Here is a 15,591-nt window from a genome sequence, read left to right as displayed (position 1 = left end):
CACCTTTGTATTGTCAGGTGACTTCAAGCCCACTGCTTAATAATGGAGAGGTGTCTATAAGATGGAGAGAAGGTATAAAATTACAGACCCCCGCACTACACATGGAGGGCAGGTAGTGAGTTACAGAAACCTGCATTACACATGGAGGTCAGGTAGGGAGTGACAGACCCTTGCACTGTACACGGAGGGCAGGTAGATAGTGACAGAAAAGGCCTGACTGGCTATCTGACAAATGCCAGAAGGGCCTGTCTGGTCTTGGTCCACCTTGGCTGCTACATTGTTATCAGGATCTGCATCCTCAAGATGCCCACACTGTTAGCAGTTGTGACACAGCACAAAGTCGCTGGCTTCATCACTTACCCCAGCAGGCCACAGGCATCCCTTTTGTCTGTGACCTGCCGAGGCCGGCACCAAAACGGTAACATGAAAAACTGTAAAGGTTGCACCATGAATTACCAAGAATGATTACACTAGAATATTGAAACTGCATTACTGCCATAAAAAATGTGAAAAAGGGAATAAAAGCGCTATATAGCGTATATATGAAATATTCATCTGCAAAATTGCTATGAAAAATACAGTGAAAAAGAAGGTACTTAGCGCATAGGTTGGCCAATATATGTGAACCCAACTGCCACGTCAAGGCATCCTTTAAAGTTGGGTCCCTGCCCTGATATGTCACCTTTCCTGGGCAAAAAAAAGCAAAAGCTGTAATGGGGCCCTCAATTATTGTAACTCTTTAATAGTATTAGTCTTTTTATATTGGCCAAAGGGACATTTGGGGCCCCCTAGGCTCCAGGGCCCGAGTGCGATTGCAACCCTTGCACCTACTGTAGTTTCGCCCCTGATCATTTTTCCGCAAGTACGCGATTTGTATAAATGTGATCACGTGCTGACTGGATGTGCATGGCCTCACTCAATACAAGTGAAATTAGCAAAAGCCATGACGACCCGCTCTCATTGCCAGCGCCGAAGATTTCTCACCGTGTGCGCTATTAGGATTCAGAAGTATGAAATTACATAGACTTTAACCTCAACCTCTTTAACGATCAGTATGGTGGTATTATTAATAATGTATATGCTGGTTATATTTGGTTAAGGTTTGCTTTGTATTTGTCTGTAATATCGCAATATTATTATTTTGATATTATAATTATTTAATCTTATAGAGCAGTATTATTGGTATTATTAGAAATATTGGTCTTGTAATAAATCTTGATTTCCACCAGGCAGGGTAATATTCCAATATACTCCACCTGGTGCTCGGGCCTGGAGACATAATGGGCCTCTGTGATTTAAAATGCCAGGGGTGAATTTCAGTCCCAGTTTGTCCCTGCTGATCTGTGTGTGGGTGGACATATACCTGTTGGAGTATTGGATGTGTATCTGCCGGAGTATTTGATGTGTACCTGCCGGAGTATTGAACATGTACTTGCCAGAGTATTGATTGACTTGCCGTATGTACTGTACTCTCCTGCTGTATCTACCTTTGTACACGTCTGTTTTGTGTTAAAATCCCTCCGGAGTTTATGGAGCTAATAAACCTCGCCTTGTTGGACTAAAAAACACATTGCCTGTGTAAACGCTGCCTACCTGAGTGAATCCCTACAATGTGTACAATCTTTTGAATGTTTTTTTTTATTTTCAGGCAGTCTCTGCAGCGGACACTGCTTTAAAAAGACCTTGTGTGCACCTAGCCTTTCTGAGGATTTTTCCTTTTCCTGTAGCAGTTTTGAAGAGTTATTTTATAAAGCATTTTTTTGCAGCCTTTTCACTTGAGAGTGCCTAGTTTAGAGATGGAAAAATATTTAGAATTGAGAGTCCTCAGTGATTGATACCTTTTAATGTCTAACTGAAGAGATGGTAACAAATTGCAAGCTTTCGAGACTACACAGGTCTCTTCATAAGGCAAAGACTAAAAGAAATTCTGAAGAATCACATATTTATGCACACAAAAAACCCAAAACCCATGGATAAGACAGATGACATGACGCAGAATTACCATGAGTGATAAACAGTTATGTCCATAAATATTGGGTCAGTTCTTAGATAAGGAATGTTTTATTGTCCTCTGATTGGGGTCTGGTTCTGTTGTGATGACCCCTCATAGTCTGAGGGGCAAGTTCCTTAGTTGATGTAAAAAGACATAAATCCGTAGTTTAGAGATGTCAGTTTCAAAGGAAGTGACTGCAGTTTTCAAAACCTCTTTAGGGGGAAAACGCACTGACACTCCCCATATGAACAGTCGATTTCCCATGGAAATGAATAGGAAAAGTTTTCTAAGCGTTTTTAAAAAAGTTGTTGAGGAGTATCTTGTAGTAAATCCGCTAAAATAAAATAATAAAAAAACAACAACTCAGTATGACTATAGCCTAAGTGATTAACATTGCTTTTTCTTTTACCAAGCTTCTCAGAGTATTACAAGTCACCAAAAACCAAGTCTTTCCCACACTAATAAGAATTCGTTGTCTGCCAAATCTCAGAGGGACGATAAGATAATGCACGATGCATGGGAGAAGGACGAATATTCTGTATCTATTGCACCTTCCCCAACTCCGAGCCCTATAAGACTTTATGTTGAGCAGAAACCAGAAGACACTCAAGTTCCCGTCTTTCCAACCATGGAGGACTTTGCTTTTTATTATGTCGATCAAATTATGAAGTCTGCAGTTTACAAGCTGAACGGTAACCTTATGAAGAAAAGTGTGAATGAAGTGGATATTTTTGACTTGTCTCAGGTGACAATCCAAAAACTACCTAGTACAGGGGTCTCCTCTACCTCCTCTATCGAAGAAGAGTTTGATATCTCCGAGTCAGATAGTGAAGAATTGGACATTCCGGATACTTCTCATAAAATCCACGAATATTCCTATATCCGTTGCTGGGAAGAGTTTGAAAAGTTTAAGGCCTTTATTAGGGGAACTTCAGGAGAAAAACTTTTTTTGCTATGGATGGATATTGAGAGGTTGAAGTCTATTAAAAGAAAGCAGAGGTGAGTCTTATTATTGTTTATTCTAATTATCTAATTTATATGGTGCAGAATCTCATAAATATGACAGTGTGACAGCAATAGTCCCATGCAAGAAAAATGTGAAAAATATTTGTTTTTCTGTAATTTCACAGGCCCTGGGCCGTGGGATATGGGTCAGGTCTTGGGTCCAGGCTGTGTGTCTGGTGTTAAGTAGGAATAACTGAAAAAAAGATTTAAATTCCTTTTTTTACCTTATAGGAGCAGGGCTGGTCTCTGCTTAATGTGTTTTTTTTCCATGCAATGCACATTGATAGTGCACTCTCTTACCAGGTCGTTACTTCTCATTAGAGGTGGCGACGGAGTGCACTGTCACTGTGCATTAGAAAAGATATTGCACAGTGACAAGATCTTACTGACCATCTGTTGGAATTGACAATCAACACATGCTCAGTAGTGCAGGGACGAGCCCAGCTCCTGAAATGGACGTCATTGATGACGCTTTGTTTCAGGGTGGGGGCAGAGGCTAGGGCAGTGACCGCAGCCTCTGCCTCTGATGACGTCTTGTTTGAGTATCCCAGCATGCACTGGAGATTTTCCAACAAAGTGAAATCAAGCAGGCAGTAGGTAAAAGATCTTGGGAATGGGGATAGTGAGGAGTAAAATCAAGATCAACAGGTCCATAAATTAGTTTTTTTTAATTTTTATTTTTTACTGTTCACGTTTCACAACAAATAATCCATTGAATGAATTCTCCAGGTTATTACAGTTGGGTGGATACCTAATAAGTGTATGTATGTTGTTGTTGTTTTTTGTGTTATGTGTGTTCTGAAAAGTATTTTATGTGCAGTGCTCATCATAAGTACAACCCCCTTTGAAAAGTAAGATTTTGATCAATATCTCTCTCAACACAAGAACAGTTTCCACAATTTTTACAAGACTGATTTTAATAGAAATTTTTTTTAACCCATAAGATGAAAGCAAAGTTAATAAAATAACTTGCACTACAAAATCTTCAGTATTACTCAAATTAGATGATGCAAATATGAATACACCCCACATCAAAAACTACTACAAATATTATTTTGCATGACCACCATGATTTTAAGGACAACGCCAAGTCTTATAGATCTGCAATGAACAAGTAGGTGACATATTGCAACATCTATCTTTTCCATTCTTTGAGAACGACCTCTTTTAGAGCCTGGATACTGTGCTTAAAAGGTCGCCTTGTCATGGCTGCTAGGCATATAGTAATGCAATTCATATTTCATATGTTTCATGTTTACATGCTATAGTGTTACAGAGTGTCACTTTATTTGTTAGTTATGTATGTAGATACTCTTATGTAGCTACTCTTAGTTTGCACCTGTACACACCAGTTTTCTGTTTGGAAGTGACTGTGACTGAGCACTCCACCCATCAGCCTGTGACTGTTTTAATAACAGCAGGCCCCTACCTACCCATATAAATGTAGGCTTCAGCCCCGGAGACAAATCATGTTAGGATAGGTTCCCAGCAAAGAAAGTCGCCTTGCCGTGGCTTCTGGGCATGCATTAATTTGCATTTTTTTATGTGCTAAGTATCTTAGGGTTTTTTTTCCTAGTTTCTAGAGCATTAATGCAATTGAAATTTGATATATTTTTTGTTTACATGCTATAGTGTTACAGAGTGCAACGTTTTTTGTTAATTATATGAAGAGATCTTTTATGATCACAATGTTTTTTTTTCTATTGTCAATTTCTTGCAAAGTAACTGGGGCTGTCAGGAAAAAAGACCCCTATTGTATCACACACCACAGGCAAAGCTTATCTGTGTGGGTTTGCTAGGACCCAGCAGCTCTGATGTGCCAGCAGGAGATCGCAAGGTGTTACAGAAGCATTAGCTATGCTTGATGCTTCTGTTTACTGAATAGTGTTTACTTAGTACTGTATAGATGGCCAAAAGAGAACACAGAAACAGTATTAAACTGCTTCTGTCTTCACCCTTGCTCCACGGCTGTGTCTGACAGCCTGCTAGACTGCAGGAGGTGCAACTGTAAGGAGCCAGACCTGCCAATGGCTACTTCCGTCATGGCGAGGTTTGCTTCACCATCCCTAAACACCCTATGACTACACTCCTGAGTGTCTGTACGCTTTGTGGAGATTTGCTGCATACCCTTTCTTAGGCCACAAGTGGTATGTATGATGGTACGAGTCAGGGAGGCTGACAACCATTGTAAGGCTATGTGCACACGTTCAGGAATTCATGCAGAAAATTCCTGTGAAAATCCGGACATTTCTGGCAGATTTCCGCATGAAATCCGCATGCGTTTTTTTTTTGCTTGTTTTTTGCGCGTTTTTTTTCCTGACATTTCCCAATGCATTAGACAGTGGGAAAACCGCGAAAAAAACACAAAATTAATGAGCAGGTTCATTATTTTTCCGCAATGCGTTTTTCATGCGGAAAAATGCACATCATGTGCACAGAAATTGCGGATTTCATTAACAATGATAGGATGCTTAAAGGGAACCTGTCACCCCGAAAATCGCGGGTGAGGTAAGCCCACCGGCATCAGGGGCTTATCTACAGCATTCTGTAATGCTGTAGATAAGCCCCCGATGTTACCTGAAAAAGGAGAAAAAGACGTTATATTATACTCACCCAGGGGCGGTCCCGCTGCTGGTCAGGTCGGATGGGCATCTCCGATCCGCTGCGGTGCCTCCTATCTTCTTTCCATGATGTCCTCTTCTGATCTTCAGCCACGGCTCCGGCACAGGCGTACTTTGCTCTGCCCTGTTGAGGGCAGACAAAGTACTGCAGTGCGCAGGCGCCGGGCCTCTGACCTTTCCGGCGCCTGCGCACTGCAGTACTATCCTCTGCCCTCAAGAGGGCAGAGCAAAGTACGCCTGCGCCGGAGCCGTGGCTGAAGATCAGAAGAGGACGTCATGGAAAGAAGATAGGAGGCGCCGGAGCGGACCGGAGACGCCCATCTGACCTGACCAGCAGCGGGACCGCCCCTGGGTGAGTATAACCTAACGTCTTTTTCTCCTTTTTCAGGTAACATTGGGGGCTTATCTACAGCATTACAGAATGCTGTAGATAAGCCCCTGATGCCGGTGGGCTTACCTCACCCGCGATTTTCGGGGTGACAGGTTCCCTTTAATGTATGCAGATTATTTGCGGTTTTATAGCGTTTTTATAGCGCAAAAACGCTAGAAAACCGCAAATAATCTGCAACGTGTGCACATAGCCTAAAAAGATAAAAACTTTTTTACTTGAATTATTGAACCAGAACTTCAACATTTGATTAATGTTATGCACTTCTTTTGTATAAAGCAGAGGCTCATACTTTAGTTTAATAGAAAATGGCATATAAATATATTAATGTTCAGGTATGGTTCCATAGTGACAGAGTATTTATTCCAAGAGCTTCGTAGCTCTGATCTCCCACTGACCGTATCCTCCACTGCGGTGCAGCATCCTGTACTCCTTCCTATTCAGAATAGGATTCTCTCTAGACCTCCAGGACTGGTTTGACACATTGCCTTGTAGCCCACTCCTTCTTGCTGCCTATTACGCCTCCCTCCGCTCTGTTTATGCTACAGCAGGTACTCACTGTTGGTGAATGACCTTTCTTATTAGTATAAGAGTGACACAGGCCAGTGTTAGTCGCTGTGACTTCCTTTCCTTCTTTGCACTCCAGCCCTAGATGGTAATAGGCTTCCAAAACACTAAACTTTAACTCTTTGATTCCTCAGTCACTACACACTCCCCACTTGTTGCCTACTGATGATATCAACATTACTTCTTACTTCTTCAATAACTCCCATGTAACTCCTTCCCACCTGGGCTGACACTAACAGTTCACCCTGTCGCAACCTAAGGCTAAGTTTACACTTGCGTGTGGCTGGTCTACGTATGGCTGCATAGTCCCTCCATTAAGCTCCGCCTACTATCCACCTACTTCTACATGCATCCTGCTTCGTCCTTCGTACCTATCTTTAACATCTTTAACATTGGATACGCAGGGACATGCGTTGTATGCAGATGCGGCGTTTTGACGTGCCCGCCGACCCCACGGGAATGCAACTGGAGCACACGCTAGGGCCGTGGGGTACACGGAACCGGGCCGGTTCTTAAAGGGATGTATCACGGCAGCGGTGACCTGGTCCGTGGCTCTGGGCGTCCAATTAAAGGGGGACTAAAGAGTATTGGGAAATAAAGTCTAAAGTTTGTGACGCTACCTGTGGTACGCTGCCAGGGATGGCCGACGCTGCTTAAAGGGATCCGCTGGGGCTGATTATACTGCAGCTTAGTTGGTTTGGCTCCCCACAGGTGGAGCGGAGGCCCCAGGGCTACCAGTATAGTCTAAGAGGGGTTGTAGATGTTGAGGTGCAGGAAAGAATTGGAGGACACAGGATTGCAGTCTCTTTACCTTTTACTGGTGAAGTTCAGGTACACAGATTACAGGTGATCTTGAAATCCGGGCAGCATGGAAGCAGTTCAGAATCCTGCTAGTCAGGTGGGGTTGGAAGCCTTCCTTTCTGTGCTGAATTCTAGGTTCTTGGTGCATTAGCTTTCCTCAAGTTCCTCCCTCAATCTGTCCTTTTGGTGGAGAAATACCTGCATGGCAGGCAGCTCGAACCTTTTTACAGGTGTCCCTCTCATGTGGTGACTCTGGGCTCTAATCCACTGCTGAGCCTTCGGGTGTAGTTGTGGCTAGGAGACCTGCAATCTCCTGCCCTCCAGTTTCTGCTGTGGGGCATACCAGTTCCCACACAACCTCATTAACTCCTCCACTAGACCAGAACTTATAGTGAAGCTACCCTGAAACCGAGTCTAGAGCTCCCCCTTCTGGCCTGGAATCAGGAAAGTGTTGTATGCTAGTATTACCTGCTAAGGGGACTCCTTCTCACTTCCAGGCATGGCATCACTCTTCCCGGGAGGCAGGCAATACCACTGTGGCAACCAGATTCCTGGGGTGTCACACAACTTTTTGCGTTCCAGTGCGGTCAGCGGGCACGTCAAAACACTGCATCCGCACGCACCACATACAACGCATGTCCCTGCGTACCCAATGTTAATGATAGGTACGCAGGACGACGCAGGATGCATGCAGAAGTAGGCGGAGCATAGGTGGAGCTTAAAGGGAAGGTGCCATCAAAAAAATTTTTTTTTCAGAAATTGTAAAAATGTAAAGAATTAATGATTACATTTTCTTAAAAAATATTATCATTTGTTTATAATTTAGTAAAATATGAAAAATAATTTGAAAAGTTTTGGAATTTCCACTTTTCAACACTAGGGGGAGCAGCTGCTGAAATTTCAGAAAAACCTAGTGTACAACTAGCTCACATTACTGCACTGCAGTAATTATGGGCGGAGTCTGCTGACGTGTGTGATGTCTCCTCTCCTCCCCTTATGGGTGTTTGCTAAGGGATTAGAGAGGATGATATTCAGGAACCCAGTGAGCAGCCATTTTGTTGGTGACTGCAGAGTATGGCTGCCGTCACACTATCAGTATTTGGTCAGTATTTTACCTCAGTATTTGTAAGCAGGGCCGCCATCAGGGCATGACAGCCGTGACTGGCGTATGGGGCCCGGTGAGCAGAGGGGGCCCGCATCGGGCCCCGTCTCATCTGGTCACCGAGCCCCCCCTGCAGGCGCTGCGGCAGCGGCACACTATTGACGTGCGGGCCCGAGCCCGCACGTCAATAGTTAACAGCCGCCAGCCAGTCTGAGGCTGGCGGCTGAATAGGGCCGCAGTGCGCACTCGCCGGCGTCGCCGGCGTCTGACGTCATTGTCAGCCGCCGGGCCCGGCGGCGAGTGCGTCTGTGTGGAGCCTGGAGAGGGAGCTTCACCCGGCGCTGGAGCTTGGCCAGGTAAGAAGTTGTGTTTTTTTTTTTCTTTGAGAGCTGCTGCGATCCAGGGGGGCCCGGGGGGCAGGATGATGGACACACAGGGGCAGAAATGCTGGACACACAGGGGCAGAATGGTGGACACAGTGGGGCAGAATGCTGGACACACAGGGGCAGAAATGCCGGACACAGTGGGGCAGAAATGCTGGACACAGTGGGGCAGAATGGTGGACACAGTGGGGCAGAATGGTGGACACAGTGGGGCAGAAATGCTGGACACAGTGGGGCAGAAATGCTGGACACAGTGGGGCAGAATGGTGGACACACAGGGGCAGAATGGTGGACACAGTGGGGCAGAATGCTGGACACACAGGGGCAGAAATGCCGGACACAGTGGGGCAGAAATGCTGGACACAGTGGGGCAGAATGGTGGACACAGTGGGGCAGAATGGTGGACACACAGGGGCAGAAATGCTGGACACAGTGGGGCAGAAATGCTGGACACAGTGGGTCAGAATGGTGGACACACAGGGGCAGAATGGTGGACACACAGGGGCAGAATGGTGGACACACAGGGGCAGAAATGCTGGACACACAGGGGCAGAAATGCTGGACACAGTGGGGCAGAAATGCTGGACACAGTGGGGCAGAATGGTGGACACACAGGGGCAGAATGGTGGACACAGTGGGGCAGAATGGTGGACACACAGGGGCAGAAATGCCGGACACAGTGGGGCCGAAATGCTGGACACACAGGGGCAGAAATGCTGGACACAGTGGGGCAGAAATGCTGGACACAGTGGGGCAGAATGGTGGACACAGTGGGGCAGAATGGTGGACACACAGGGGCAGAAATGCTGGACACAGTGGGGCAGAAATGCTGGACACAGTGGGGCAGAATGGTGGACACACAGGGGCAGAATGGTGGACACAGTGGGGCAGAATGCTGGACACACAGGGGCAGAAATGCTGGACACAGTGGGACAGAATGGTGGACACACACAGGGGCAGAAATGCTGGACACAGTGGGGCAGAATGCTGGACACACAGGGGCAGAAATGCTGGACAGTGGGGCAGAATGGTGGACACAGTGGGGCAGAATGGTGGACACACAGGGGCAGAAATGCTGGACACAGTGGGGCAGAAATGCTGGACACAGTGGGGCAGAATGGTGGACACACAGGGGCAGAATGGTGGACACACAGGGGCAGAAATGCTGGACACACAGGGGCAGAAATGCTGGACACAGTGGGGCAGAAATGCTGGACACAGTGGGGCAGAATGGTGGACACACAGGGGCAGAATGGTGGACACAGTGGGGCAGAATGGTGGACACACAGGGGCAGAAATGCCGGACACAGTGGGGCAGAAATGCTGGACACACAGGGGCAGAAATGCCGGACACAGTGGGGCAGAAATGCTGGACACAGTGGGGCAGAATGGTGGACACAGTGGGGCAGAATGGTGGACACACAGGGGCAGAAATGCTGGATACAGTGGGGCAGAAATGCTGGACACAGTGGGGCAGAATGGTGGACACACAGGGGCAGAATGGTGGACACAGTGGGGCAGAATGCTGGACACACAGGGGCAGAAATGCTGGACACAGTGGGACAGAATGGTGGACACACACAGGGGCAGAAATGCTGGACACAGTGGGGCAGAATGCTGGACACACAGGGGCAGAAATGCTGGACAGTGGGGCAGAAATGCTGGACACAGTGGGACAGAATGGTGGACACACAGGGGCAGAATGGTGGACACACAGGGGCAGAATGCTGGACACACAGTGGGGCAGAATGCTGGACACAGTGGGGCAGAATGCTGGACACAGTGGGGTAGAATGCTGGACACAGTGGGGCAGAAATGCTGGACACAGTGACAGGGGCAGAATGCTGGACACAGTGACAGGTGCAGAATGCTGGACACAGGGGCAGACTGTGAGACCCAGGGGCAGAATGCGAGACACGGGGCAGAATGGAGATACGGGGCATGATTGGAGACACGGGGCAGGATGAAAGACATGGGGGCATGACTGGAGACAGATGGGGCAGAATGGAGACACAGGGGGCATGATTGGAGACAAGTGTCAGGATTGCAGACATGGGGGCATGGTTGGAGACATAGGGGGCAGAATGGAGACATGGGGCATGATTGGAGACACTGGGGGCAGAATTGGAGACAGATCGTGCAGGATCATGGGGCAGGATGGATATGATGGAGACAGATGGGGCAGGATGGGGCGATCATATGGGGCAGGATAAGGAGATCATATGGGGCAGAATGGATACTCATGAGGGCAGGATGGGAGAATATCTGGCTGACGCCAGGAATGAGACACACGGGGCCAGGCTGGGTGATATTATTAATACCATAGGGGCTAATTTAGGGATATTATTACTGCAGTGATGTATTTATTTTATTTTTTGAGTATACTGTTTTAAATGGGGGGCGGTCCTGTTACTGTATAGAGTGATACTATGTCGCCTTCTTCATGTGGTGTAATGTAGAAGTTGTGAAAAATTAAGTAATGTGTTCTGCAAGCGGAGCTCGAGATAACTGTGTTATTTCCTGCAGAGAGAAGTCCTGGCTGGATGAAATGATGGCGGTCTGTGCTGGATGAAAGATGAAGGACTTCACCTAGAGACGTCACTGGTGAGTCAGTGTGTTACCTATACACTGACACTATACACTGTATACAGAGCTCCTGTGTATAATTTCACTAGTGATCACTATATTATCTGTACACAGACACTGCATACTAATTACAGATCTCCTGTGTATAATGGCACTTATGGTGATAGTATGGTGCTTTTTTAAAAATTACTGATCAGAATTGTAGTATTCAGTCACTATGTGGTGGTAATATGTGGTCTGGACATGGTGTTGTGGTATTTGTTCCTTGTATGTGATATTATTCGATCACTGTGGTGGTAATATGTGGTCTGGTCATGGTGTTGTGGTATTTGTTCCTTGTATGTGATATTATTCGATCACTGTGGTGGTAATATGTCATCTGGTCATGGTGTTGTGGTATTTGTTCCTTCTATGTGATATTATTGGGCATTTTAAAAATTGAAAAATAAATAAAAATATACCTAAATTGTTTTGCATATTTTAACAAATATTTAATAGGTTACAGCAGAGTAGGGCCCGGCCAAAAGTGTCTACTGTGTTATGGTGGCGGCTTAAAAAATCTTTTGGCCAAAACAAAAGCTGCCTGCTATATGTGTGATCTGGTGATGGGAACTGTTAATGTGTGATTGGTGAGAAGTGGAGTTTTTCCAAGAGAGAGCGGTGGGACTGTGGACAGTTCGAGGGGTGGAGCCTGGAGGCGGGGCTGGGGTGGAGCCTGGGCGGAGTCTCAAGGGGGCCCCGAAAATTTTGCCAGTATGGGGCCCCAAAATTTCTAGTGGCAGCCCTGTTTGTAAGCCAAAACCAGGAGTGGAACAAATAGAGGAAAAGTATAATAGAAACATATGCACCACTTCTGCATTTATCACCCACTCCTGGTTTTGGCTACAAATCCTGAGGTAAAATACTGACCAAATACTGCTAGTGTGAAGGCAGCCTTATACTGACAAGTAGACAGTCACCAAGGATGGCAGGCAGCAAAAGGATTCTGGGAGATATGTGGTGGAGGGAGCAGGGTGACAGCAGCACAGAGTATTTCAGGAGAGCAGTGTGCTGGTCTATAGGGGCCCCCTGTTTGGTGCGCGGAGCAGCCAGGGATTGTACATAGAGCGCTGTCTTTTATACACATGGATGGACCGTCTGCTCCACAGAAATCCAGGAAACATTTCTGCGGATTGATGGCCTGGTCTGATCCAGACTTTGCATGCAGACCCCATTCCCCTCCTCAGATCCTGTCTTCCCCATCCTGTCCTGGCAATGTGTGAAAGCGAGGCGACAGGCGCAGTCCGGGGTGACGCTGGGAAGGAAATGTAGCCATATAGTAACGATAAAAATGAGACCCCTCTCTTCAGCTACCTCACCAGCCCTCCCCTGACTACACCTAACTGGAGGTCATGCTTTACCCTCTATTACCCCAGACCCGCGTGCAGGTGCTCAGCCAGAACCACCATAGAATGGGTCCGCTTTCTGAAGATAATACTGCCATAGTGTTCTCGCATAATACCGTCATATAGATCACACACAATACTATCAAATAGATCACACAATACTGTCATACAGTTCTCACATAATACCACCATATAGATCACACATAATACCGCCAGTGTTCTCACATACCGCCATATAGATCACACATAATACCGCCAGTGTTCTCACATACCGCCAGATAGATCACACATAATACCGCCAGTGTTCTCACATACCACCATATAGATCACACATATTACCGCCAGTGTTCTCACATACCGCCATATAGATCACACATAATACCACCAGTGTTCTCACATACCGCCATATAGATCACACATAATACCGCCAGTGTTCTCACATACCACCATATAGATCACACATAATACCGCCAGTGTTCTCACATACCACCATATGCTTCTCACATAATACCGCCATATAGATCACCCATAATGCCGCCACATAGATCTCACATGTATTGTAAATAAAGACTCGGCCAGAATAAAGTCCTTTATTAATCTTTTTTATACCATACCGAACGCATAATCCTCGACTCCCTCAACAAAAATAATAAACCACAATGGGGAAAGACACGCAGGGGGGAGAGGAGTGCATTGGAGAGGATTAGATACTGACTGCTGAGCCGTGTATCTAATCCTGTCCTGTGTGATACTGTGCTGCGCCGTGTATCTAATCCTATCTTGTGTGATACTGTACACAGGACAGGATTAGCTACACAAGACTAGATTAGCTACACAGGACAGAGGTAGCAGTGGTAGATGGTATATAGAGGCAGGCAGCAGTGGTAGATGGTATATAGAGGCAGGCAGCAGTGGTAGATGGTATATAGAGGTAGGCAGCAGTGGTAGATGTATATAGAGGCAGGTAGCAGTGGTAGATGTATATAGAGGCAGGCAGCAGTGGTAGATGGTATATAGAGGCAGGCAGCAGTGGTAGATGGTATATAGAGGCAGGCAGCAGTGATAGATGTATATAGAGGCAGGTAGCAGTGGTAGATGTATATAGAGGCAGGCAGCAGTGGTAGATGGTATATAGAGGCAGGCAGCAGTGGTAGATGGTATATAGAGGCAGGCAGCAGTCGTAGATGGTATATAGAGGCAGGCAGCAGTGGTAGATGGTATATAGAGGCAGGCAGCAGTGGTAGGTGGTATATAGAGGCAGGCAGCAGTCGTAGATGGTATATAGAGGCAGGCAGCAGTGGTAGATGGTATATAGAGGCAGGCAGCAGTGGTATATAGTGGCTGGTAGCAGTGGTATATAGTGGCTGGTAGCGGTGGTATATAGTGGCTGGTAGCAGTGGTATATAGTGGCTGGTAGAAGTGGTATATAGGGGCAGGTAGCAGTGGTATATAGGGGCAGGTAGCAGTGGTATATAGGGGCTAGTAGCAGTGGTATATAGTGGCTGGTAGCAGTGGTATATAGGGGCTGGTAGCAGTGGTATATAGGGGCTAGTAGCAGTGGTATATAGGGGCTAGTAGCAGTGGTATATAGGGGCTGGTAGCAGTGGTATATAGGGGCTAGTAGCAGTGGTATATAGGGGCTAGTAGCAGTGGTATATAGTGGCTGGTAGCAGTGGTATATAGGGGCTAGTAGCAGTGGTATATAGGGGCAGGTAGCAGTGGTATATAGGGGCTAGTAGCAGTGGTATATAGGGGCTAGTAGCAGTGGTATATAGGGGCAGGTAGCAGTGGTAGATGCATAAGAAAATAAAAACTCTGTACTTACCTTCAGTCCTCTCCCAGGAAGTGCTGAATCATGTTCAGGGCAGAGCAGTGTGACGATCTCCCTGCTCTGCTCTGAACGGCAGTGAGCGGTGATTGCAGCCTGTGCTGTAACACTAAGTACAGGCTGCAATCACAGCTCCTGGCTGCAGATACTCACCCCCACCCTCGCTCCCAGCAGCATCTTCTCCCTGGCAGCTCCTGCTATGATCGCACACACTGAGCTGTGTGTGCGATGACAGAGGAAAATAAAAAACAAAATGGCCGCGATCTCCTCTCACAGCTGTGACGTAGCAGCCCAGTGGGCGTGGCCAAGTCACAGCTGAGAGGCAGGAGAAGCGGTGAGAGGCAGGAGAAGCGGTCGGAGCCCGACTGTTGGCTCCTATGCCCATGGCTGCCGTAAGTGAGGTGTGCAAGTGTCGTGTCCAGACACTTACACCCACACTAATGAAAATGGCGGCCTCCAGTGGCAAAAGTAAAAATGAATAAATAAAAAAGTATTAAAGTACTACATTTACTTTTGTATTAAAAATAATTGATTATATAATCAATAATTATTAATACAAAAACTAAAATCACGGCACCCTCCCTTTAAGGGAGGAACTACGCAGCCATACGCAGACCAGCCACACGCAAGTGTGACCCGGCCTAACAGAGTGCTGCAGAGCACAGTACATGTAAAATCACATATAAAACAGGTTTTTCTGATACATTAATACAAGAAGCCTTCAAAAAGGGTGTCGGGATGAATTCTCCACACAATGAGCAAAAAAACGCAATTATTATATAATTTTTTTCTTTATGATGTTTATTGTATGGGATAACTACTGTTTTATTTTCACAGAGTGGACTTCTATGGAGTGGCAATACCAAATATGTTTCTTTTTATATTTTTGTATTTCTTTATTTTTGTACTAAGAAAGAAAGAGTTATTCAAAC

General features: G+C 46.2%; 1 protein-coding gene across 1 annotated transcript in view; it reads left to right on the top strand.

The window, feature by feature from the left end:
• RGS22 (regulator of G protein signaling 22) overlaps positions 1 to 15,591 on the top strand; it is a 189,938-nt gene that overhangs the window by 89,833 nt on the left and 84,514 nt on the right. Inside the window, exon 8 of the mRNA XM_069731649.1 lies at positions 2,407 to 2,992. Coding sequence (XP_069587750.1) covers positions 2,407 to 2,992 — 586 coding nt within the window. The remainder of the gene's footprint in view (positions 1 to 2,406; positions 2,993 to 15,591) is intronic.

This window comes from Ranitomeya imitator, chromosome 6 (genome assembly GCF_032444005.1).
Source record: "Ranitomeya imitator isolate aRanImi1 chromosome 6, aRanImi1.pri, whole genome shotgun sequence".
In the NCBI taxonomy this organism is placed as follows: Eukaryota; Metazoa; Chordata; class Amphibia; order Anura; family Dendrobatidae; genus Ranitomeya; species Ranitomeya imitator.
The sequence above is the reverse complement of the archived record's forward strand: the minus strand, read 5'-3'. Positions and strand labels throughout refer to the sequence as shown.